We start from the raw sequence: 9,218 nt of genomic DNA on the forward strand, positions 1-9,218 counted from the left end.
TGTTTGCAATTCTATGCATAAGATACTTTAATAGTGGTTTTAGCCTGGAAAAATGTGAAGTAGCTACGATGTGGATTTTTTTTTCTCTTTGTTTCTTTTTACACAATGTATTTTTCCCTCTCTTATTTTCCGTTGGCTGGATCTAAAAACAGCCAGCTAATCACAGCAGCTGGGAGCTTGATGACAGCCCCACAGCATATAAATCTCAACTTAATGCATGTATAAATCAAATGTATTACAAACAGTAGCACAAGGAAATAATACAAAGAGAAATGCTTTATCTCTTCCATTTATTTGTATTCAGGCAGAGAGAGAGGATGGATAGGTACAGGACACTTACATTATGAAAAGAGGCTTTGTAGGACATTTGTAGGGCAACTCGCCCCATTCAGTGTCAGGAAAGCACTGGGCACACATAATAGTTCTCACCACTGTATTCTTTCTATGTGTTCGTTCACTGTCACCCTGTTCCCCTTTCTCAGGAAACATGATACCCTTATATGAACCCACTCTAGAAAATAAATCACTTTTTTTTTAAGTCTTGCCCACCTATCCTTCAGTATTCCACTCATGTCTATTTACAGTCATTGCATAGTAACACTGCGGGGCTTGTTTATTAACGCAGCACAAAGAGCAACCAAAAAAAGCAATCCATCGCAACCGATCACCCTTCTTGTTTCATCAGTTAAAAAAAAAAAAAGATGATTGTTGATTGGTTGGCACGAGATACTGCTCCGGCACATTGACTTTTGTGTTGTTAAAAAAGCCTACATCTGCTGCTACTTAAAAAACCATAGCACTTCATTTGTTGTAGAGTTCAGCAAGCAACAACACAAAATAAATACAGTAGACAAAATGCCATTTTGGGCATATAGGAGGTAACAATAGTGTGTGTATATATATATGCCTATCCCATGCAGGTGTTATTTTGAATGAAATAAATATATATATAGTCATAAAAACAGATAAAGTTTTACTTAGAAAGGTCACGTGCCTCGGTATTTTGTTTCATACTTTTGTACAGAAGATGTTATGTATGTAAGTGCCCTGGTAGCCATCACATAGTTGCTTCTTAGTTACAGTAATTCTCCAGATCATACAAAGAGCATGTGTTGTGACAGCACTGTTCCACAATGCCTGGCTTCCTCTTCTGGTACTGTGATTGGACCTGCATTTCGTCCAGCTCGCTGCCCTGGAGGCCATTTACTGTAGGCAGAGAAAAACAAATATAAGAAAGGTCTGTCCCCAAACTTGAAATTGAAATAAAAGAGTGAAATCAAAGGACTGTAAGCCTGGGGGGGGGGGGGGGGGGGCTAATGCAGCAAAGTGGCCCTTTCACGGCATACACAGATTTCTGCGGCCTAAAGAAAGTGCGCTACAAAAAGCGTGATATAGTGCTACAGTGATTAGGTGGCATGGTGAAGGTTGGGTGTTAATAAGTCATGATTTATTGTGGCACACCTTATCACATCATCCAGAATCAGCTTCCTTTGTGACCCTTTGGTTACATGAAATTACAAAACCACCAAAGAAGTCTGCTTTGCAAGACTGTCCTCTGCCAGACACTAATTGAAGGCCAGAACAGATTGCTATATATTGCACAGCATCTGTCACTATCTCTGGTCCTACTGTGAACTGTGTCTAAATGATGAAGTATCTCCAAAGCCAGAGAGAAATTGTCCCCTTAAAGTCAAAGTAAGGGCAAAACCTAACTAACTCTAAACCTACTCTCACCCTCATTCCAACCCTGTAAAGAAAAGATTGCTATTCTTACCTAGTCTGAAGCCCCTCTGATCTGGTCCCACTCTGAGCTGTCAGCAGCGGCTTCAGTGTGTAGGAGAGGCAGCCGACAATGGAAGCCCCATAGTAAGTCTATGAGTAACATCACTTCCCAGGCATTTCCAAGCAACTGATGGCTTTCTCCTGCACACAGAAGGCGTCACTGAAGACTGGACTGGAGCAGCTTCAGAATAAGTAAGTATAGCGATCTTTTCTGTACAGGGTTAGATAGATCAGGCCTAGAATAGGGGTGGGAGTATTTTTAGTGTTAGTTAGGTTTTGCCTAACTAACTAGTTCTAGGAGTGTCAGTCTCCTGGTCCTTTACTGCGCTCAGTGGTTCCTCCAGCAGAACCCTACATCACCACAGGACATAGTGAGAACAAGGAGGGATCACTGAGCACAGCAGGTGACCAGGACATTGACACTCCTGGACTTATCTGTATTAGAGCAGCATTGAGAGGTTTGGGCACCAGGAGAGGTAAAAATTAATTATCTGTTTTGAAATGTTTTGAAGTGTTTTGAAACTTAGCGATTAAGTTAATATCAAGATATTTCCTATGTTGTACTAAAAGCGGACATGTTTTTCCAAATCTCTTGGTCTGTAACAACATTCTTTATATTCATTATATTTTTCATATTCCTGGAGTTCAATATTAATGAACAATGCCAAAACTGCAAGTAAAGTGTGTTTCTTGCACATTTGTGTCCTTTATTTGCTTTTCCTAAACTGGCCCTGATCCGTTGTTGATATAGGCCCAACAAACAGCTGGCAACAGAGAGGTTCAATCTTGGGATTCTTCTTTAAATCTCCAGATACAGCTCTACACCTTCCCACTTACTAACCAGGTATTTAAAAATAAATACGGTAACTTCTAAAGCCTCATTTTTACTCACCAAACTTCATCCTCTGTGTCCCTCACTGATGACCAGTGATCTAGTGCTGCAGTCATGCTCTTGAAGTCCTTCTAAATCCTAAAAGGACCCTGTTATTGGACAACCAATAGGAAGTGTCCATGTCACCCAAGAAGGACCCACCCCATGCAGTGAAGTATAGAAGACTTGAATTGTTATATCACCACAGATGTTGCGCTTTTAGATTTAGTGTAATATAGTATGAAGTTGGTGGGGGTTGGGGGACTTCTGAATTTGAATTAAAGTCCTCCCAAAAGCATTTAAATCCCAGCAACACCTGGTAAAGCAGAGATCTTACCAAAGCAAGTACCATTAGGTTCTTTACCTCTACAGCAGCAGACAAAAACGAAAACATTAGTATTTGGTGGCTTGACTCATCAAAGTATGTCACCTCATGCTATGCAAGACTGAAGGTAACGCGGAAGATGCTTTTTAAGGCTTACCTAAGGGCTGTTCCAGATCCCTTCTACTTCTGGGGGAGTAGAAGAAACCTCTGTCTCCACACACCATATATAGGGCTTCCACAAGGTGAGACCCACAAAGGTATTGATTGGGAAAGGCTTGAGCATTGGGAGTAAATAGGCTGAGAAGGACTGCAAGAGGGAGACACTGAATCCACAGGGCCATGATGAGGAGGTGGATGGTAAACCTATGGACACAGAATACCATGAGGTATGACATTAAAAACAAAAAGTATCTGGTAGTTCAGACAAATACGGCAGGATGTTATTTTTGGAGAAAAGAGTGACAATCTCAACTGATTTATTAACAACCCAACAGTTAGTGTATAGTACAGCGAATATAAAATGTAAAACATGAGAAATCATGTTTAAAGTGGAAGATAAGGCTAATACTAACTATTCTTAAAAATGTTTCCTTCCCACTCTTCCAACCTATGCTGCATACCCTGTATAAAAAAAGATGTGTGTACTTAACTACAGTATTTTTACTCCAGTCCGATCGGGTCAAGTGACCCTGCAACTCCAGCGCCCCTTTTTCAGTGAACAGCTGCTGCAGAGAGAGAAGGGAGCGCTCACAAGAGCTGGACAATGGGAGCCTATGGGTCATGCCCCAGGAATTTGCATCTGTTGTTGAGCACTCCCTTAGACAGGGGAGCTGTAACTTCAGGAACCTGTGACCAGCAGTATCATGTGACTGGACCGAAGTGGATTAAAAATAGGTAAGTACACAGATCTTTTTTGTACAGAATAAGCAGGATGGGTATTAGCCTTTACTACCACTTTAAGCAAAGTTAATCCCCCCCCCCCCCAATGTAATATATTGCAGTTTACCAGTACTTAAATGTGATAGCTGCATTAATTTTTGTTTCAATTTTATTTTTCTTTATTGTCACCTAGTGATCCTGCCAGTAACACATTTCCTGTCCTAGGGTGGCAATGCTCACTCATGCTACCCCTATGGGGGAGTAGCTGCTCCTTCCTAATTTGGACTACAAATAACTCTTCCTCCCCACATCTGCACTACATGGGGGAAGATATTCTGAAGTTCACAGAATATAGCCAGGAAGGTTAAGAACATTGTTTGAAATTCAGTTTTATGCACAGAAAGTGATGAGGAAACTAAATTTTTAGCAGGATCAACCAGATTTTTTCTGTACTTGCAGAAAACTTACTTACCAGCCATCACATCTAAGGGCGGTTGGGCTTCAATATATAAATGTTTTGTTCTTGGGTTTAGATATACTTTAAACATAGCAACTGTGGATTGATTAGTTAAATTGTTCCTATAGACCGAACCAACAGTTCTAGCAATGACTGATATCAGTAGTTCATGCTATCTCCACCTTGCTGGCAAAGAAAGACATTGATGAAAAGCAACTAGATGCCCCAGTGTCCCAATATAAATGATGAAAAAAGGGCCCAGCTTTTATCTATACAAAAACTTTTGTGGGACCTGGTAACACTAAAGTTGCTTATGTCTAATGGGATAAGCTACTCCTACTTTATACAAAACACTCTGTAAGCAGGGGTTCCCCTTTAACTGGTGGAGGTGTGACTTGGCACTGGCCCTATCCTGTTAATTTAAATAGAATAGGGAGGAGGTCAAGCTATAGCTTGCATGCCAACAGCTGATAGGATGTTCCTTTGATAAGGAGAGCTCCTCTTGGAGCCTATGGGAGGAATGGGACACGTGGAGGCCATAGGCCTGGATAGAGCAGCATGGATGAAAATAATAAGTAAGCACCATAGCACCCCTCCTGTTATTAGTGGGACATTACATTGGGAATACCTGAATTTAGGAGATTTCTGTATTGTTTACTATTACCAGTAAAATCTGTGTGTACTGGGTACACAGAATATTATACCAAGATGTGGGCTGTTGCAATTTGTTACTCTGTTCAGTAAAGTTGAAAGTATCAAACTCCTTGCCTCATCCTTGTCTCAGCCAGGGGAACAGTATTTAATGGATGTTGTGGGTTAAGTACCTGGTGAAGAAGAGTTAATGTGTTATTTACTGGTGCAAGCCTGGTTGGCTCAGGAGCGGGTGGTGGTTAGGGAAAAGGAGTCACCCTCCTGGGGGTGAGATAGAACAACCTTGTGTAACACATGCCAGGTGACCCAAGTCTCCTGATACCAGGGTCCCCAGGTGCTCAGTTGGACTCCTGGAGCCATAATCTGGACCATGTCAAAGTACAGGCCTGTGGATGGAGTGCTCCGGATGGGGTTAACAGGAACTGTAACCAGGAGTATAAGTTAGAGTGGACTCAGACCAGCATCCTTGCACGTGAACTTGGTGTGAGTTTGGGCAATGGAACCAATAGGTGTCCCTGAAACTGTCTTTAGGTGGGGGCTAAGCTGCATGTGCTGGCCATGTGTATAGAAAATGGGCAGTCTGCTTACAGCTGTCTCATGAAAACATAAATGCTTCCAAGGTACTTTTACTAGTGGGTTGAGTCAGTTTCTTATACTGTATGTCCTGGATACTCAAAGAGATTCAGGTTTTATGTGGACAGAGATTACCCACATGGACTATTTTGGAATGTTTCTATCCTGAGGCTACTTTTAGGATGCAATGTGCATGAATAGCAGTTACAGTCAAGTCTGCCATATTTCTGCACTCATGGGACCATCTATGTGTACAGTTGGGGTGGCAGTACAGCAAAAGAAAAATAATATTTATATAGAGATAGAAAAGGTAGATATGCAAAAAAATGAAAAAAAAATGAGGAATCTTATATGGTTTAAGAAAAAATATATGTTTCTGATCAAGGTAAAAAAAATCACATTATATAACTGAAAGTTCAAATTTAAAAAAAAAAAAAGATATTCATGAGTTTAAATAGGCCTTAAAATTCTACTTGTGCAACAGGAATTTCATATTTAAAAAAAATATGATGGTTGAGAACATGGGTGGGTAATACACAGCATTTACACATGGGTCCCATGAACTCACAGGTCCTATATGGTGGCACCATCTATACCACCAAATACTGTTGTCACCAGCTGGAAAATGCTGTTTTACCTCATGCAGAAATCAAGTATTTAATTAAGTAAAAAGATACCGTATATACTAGACAATTACTCTCCTGAGGACTGGATATTGAATTCTAAACCCATCTAATCAAGCACATCTAAAAAAACTCTTAGTTTCTACCTAGCGTCATCTAGCCATTACAAAAATGCTGCTGTACTCACCTGGAGAAGTAGGAAGAGGGACTATGTTCACAGGAAAGATGACAGATGTCAGAGTGACCGTTATGAGCCTGCTCGCACATTTTATATTTTTCAAAATCACCTTAGCTAAGCACCTTGCCAAAATTCTGCCGGCTCATTAGCTACTCCTCCTCCTCCCAACTCAAAGTACTGGTCCCATCATCAGTTTATCTGCTTAGCATCACTTCTTGCTTGTTGATGGGTTGAACACCTGTGCACATTATTCCTGGAAAATCAAAGGCACAATAAAGTAAATTAAAATTATGCAATTTATTTTAAGAAAAACGTAACTTTCCACAAATTATCATAATTAAAGGAAGGGTTATTATATTTTGTGTGAAAACCCTAACAAGCAAACATTTTTAACTGAAGCATCTAACAATTAAATGTTATATACAGTGACTTGAAAAAGTATTCATACCCCTTGAAATTTTCCAGATTTTGTCATATTACAACCAAAAACGTAATTGTATTTTATTGGGATTTTATGTGATAGGCCAACACAAAGTGGCACATAATTATGAGGTGGAAGGAAAATGATAAATGGTTTTCAACATTTTTACAAATAAATATGTGAAAAGCATAGTGTAGCGTAGCGTAGAGTCCACCTGTGTGTAATTTAAACTCAGTATAAATACAGCTGTTCTGTGAAGCCCTCAGAGGTTTGTTAGAGAAACCCTAGTGAACAAGCAGCATCATGAAGGCCAAGGAACACACCAGGGATAAAGTTGTGGAGAAGTTTAAAGCAGGGTTAGGTTATAAAAAAATATCCCAAGCTTTGAACATCTCACCGAGCACTGTTCAATCCATCATCCAAAAATGGAAAGAGTATGGCACAACTGCAAACCTACCAAGACATGACACCTAAACTGACAGGCCGGGCAAGGAGAGCATTAATCAGAGAAGCAGCCAAGAGGCCCATGGTAACTCTGGAGGAGCTGCTGAGATCCACAGCTCAGGTGGGAGAATCTGTCCACAAGACAACTATTATGCCCTGTACACACGGTCAGATTTTCCAATGGAAAATGTGTGATAGGACCTTGTTGTCGGAAATTCCGACTGTGTGTGGGCTCCATCACACATTTTCCATCGGAATTTCCGACACACAAAGTATGAGAGCTTGCTATAAAATTTTCCGACAACAAAATCCGTTGTCGGAAATTCCGATCGTGTGTATTCAAATCCGACGCACAAAGTACCACGCATGCTCAGAATAAATTAAGAGTCGAAAGCTACTGGCTACTGCCCCGTTTATAGTCCCGACGTACGTGTATTACGTCACCGCGTTCAGAACGATAGGATTTTCCTACAATTTTGTGTGACCGTGTGTATGCAAAACAAGTTTGAGCCAACATCCGTCGGAAAAAATCCATGGATTTTGTTGTCGGAATGTCCGATCAATGTCCGATCATGTGTACAGGGCATTAGTCGTACACTCCACAAATCTGGCCTTTATGGAAGAGTGGCAAGAAGAAAGCCATTTTTGAAAGAAAGTCATAAGAAGTCCCGTTTGCAGCTTGCAAGAAGCCATGTGGGGGACACAGCAAACATGTGGAAGACATTGCTCTGGTCAGATGAGACCAAAATTTAACTTTTTGGCCTGCAAGCAAAACGCTGTGTGTAACGGAAAACTAACATTGCACATCACCCTGAACACGCCATCCCCACCGTGAAACATGGTGGTGGCAGCATCATATTGTTGGTTTGCTTTTCTTCAGCAGGAAAGCTGATCAGAGCTGATGGGAAGATGGATGAAGCCAAATACAGGGCAATCTTAGAAGAAAGTCTGTTCGAGTCTGCAAAAGACTTGATACTGGGGCGGAGGTCCAACCTTCCAGCTGGACAGCAACCTTAAACATACAGCCAGAGCTACAATGGAATGATTTAGATCAGTGGTTCTCAACTCTGGTCCTCAGGACCCACTAACAGGCCAGAATTTAAGTATTACCTTGGGGAGATGCAGACTAGAATACTGCAATCACTGAGCAGCAAATGATATCACCTGTGATGTATTTCAGTTATCTTGCAAACCTGGCCTGTTAGTGGGTCCCGAGGACAGGAGTTGAGAACCACTGGTTTAGATCAAAGCATATTAATGTGTGAGAATACAGTCAAAGTCCAGACCTAAATCTAATTGATTATCGAATCTGTAGCAAGACTTGAAAATTGCTGTTCACAGACGCTCTCCATCCAATCTGACAGAGGTTGAGCTATTTTGCAAAGAAGAATGGGCAAAGATTTCACTTTCTAGATGTGCAAAGCTGGTAGAGACATACCGAAAAAGACTTGCAGCTGTAATTGTAGCGAAAAGCGGTTCTACAAACTATTGACTCAGGGGGCTGAATACAAACAAACTTTTCAGATATTTTGTAAAAAAATTGAAAACCATTTATCATTTTCCTCCCACTTCACAATTATGTGCCACTTTGTGTTTGTCTTTTCACATAAAATCCCAATAAAATACATTTACGTTTTTGGTTGTAACGTTACAAAATATGGAAAATTTCATGGGGTATGAATTTTTTTTCAAGGCACTGTATACTACACATGTATCTCACAGACACAAGCTTCTTTTAATTGAAATCTTTGTATTGTGGTAATTGGTGAATAGTGAATCGTGAATAAAGGCTTGTGCAAATACAGTGAAGGCACTGACACCTTTTTTGTGAAACCTTAAAATATAGTACAATACACATAAAAATTGTTAATAAAATACAGTATTGATTACATATAAAAGAAGACTGTAAATATTAAAAGCAATTTTTCTAGAAACAGCCTAGGATCATGTAAACCCTGGGCATTAATTCTACCTCCACATCTAATCATTATGTTTCCTAAAAAAAATATTAAGC

The 9,218-nt window shown here is 40.3% G+C and overlaps 1 protein-coding gene across 1 annotated transcript; it reads right to left on the reverse strand.

Moving 5' to 3' along the window:
• Positions 1 to 271: 271 nt before the first annotated feature.
• Positions 272 to 6,428, reverse strand: INS (insulin). The gene is made up of 3 exons (XM_073606060.1): positions 6,349 to 6,428; positions 3,136 to 3,341; positions 272 to 1,206 (listed from the first exon to the last, which is right to left on the reverse strand). Exons 1-3 carry the CDS (start codon positions 6,426 to 6,428, stop codon positions 1,073 to 1,075), a joined length of 420 nt encoding a protein of 139 aa, XP_073462161.1. The 3' UTR covers positions 272 to 1,072.
• Positions 6,429 to 9,218: the final 2,790 nt, after the last annotated feature.

Source organism: Aquarana catesbeiana, linkage group LG11 (genome assembly GCF_042186555.1).
Source record: "Aquarana catesbeiana isolate 2022-GZ linkage group LG11, ASM4218655v1, whole genome shotgun sequence".
Taxonomy (NCBI): Eukaryota; Metazoa; Chordata; class Amphibia; order Anura; family Ranidae; genus Aquarana; species Aquarana catesbeiana.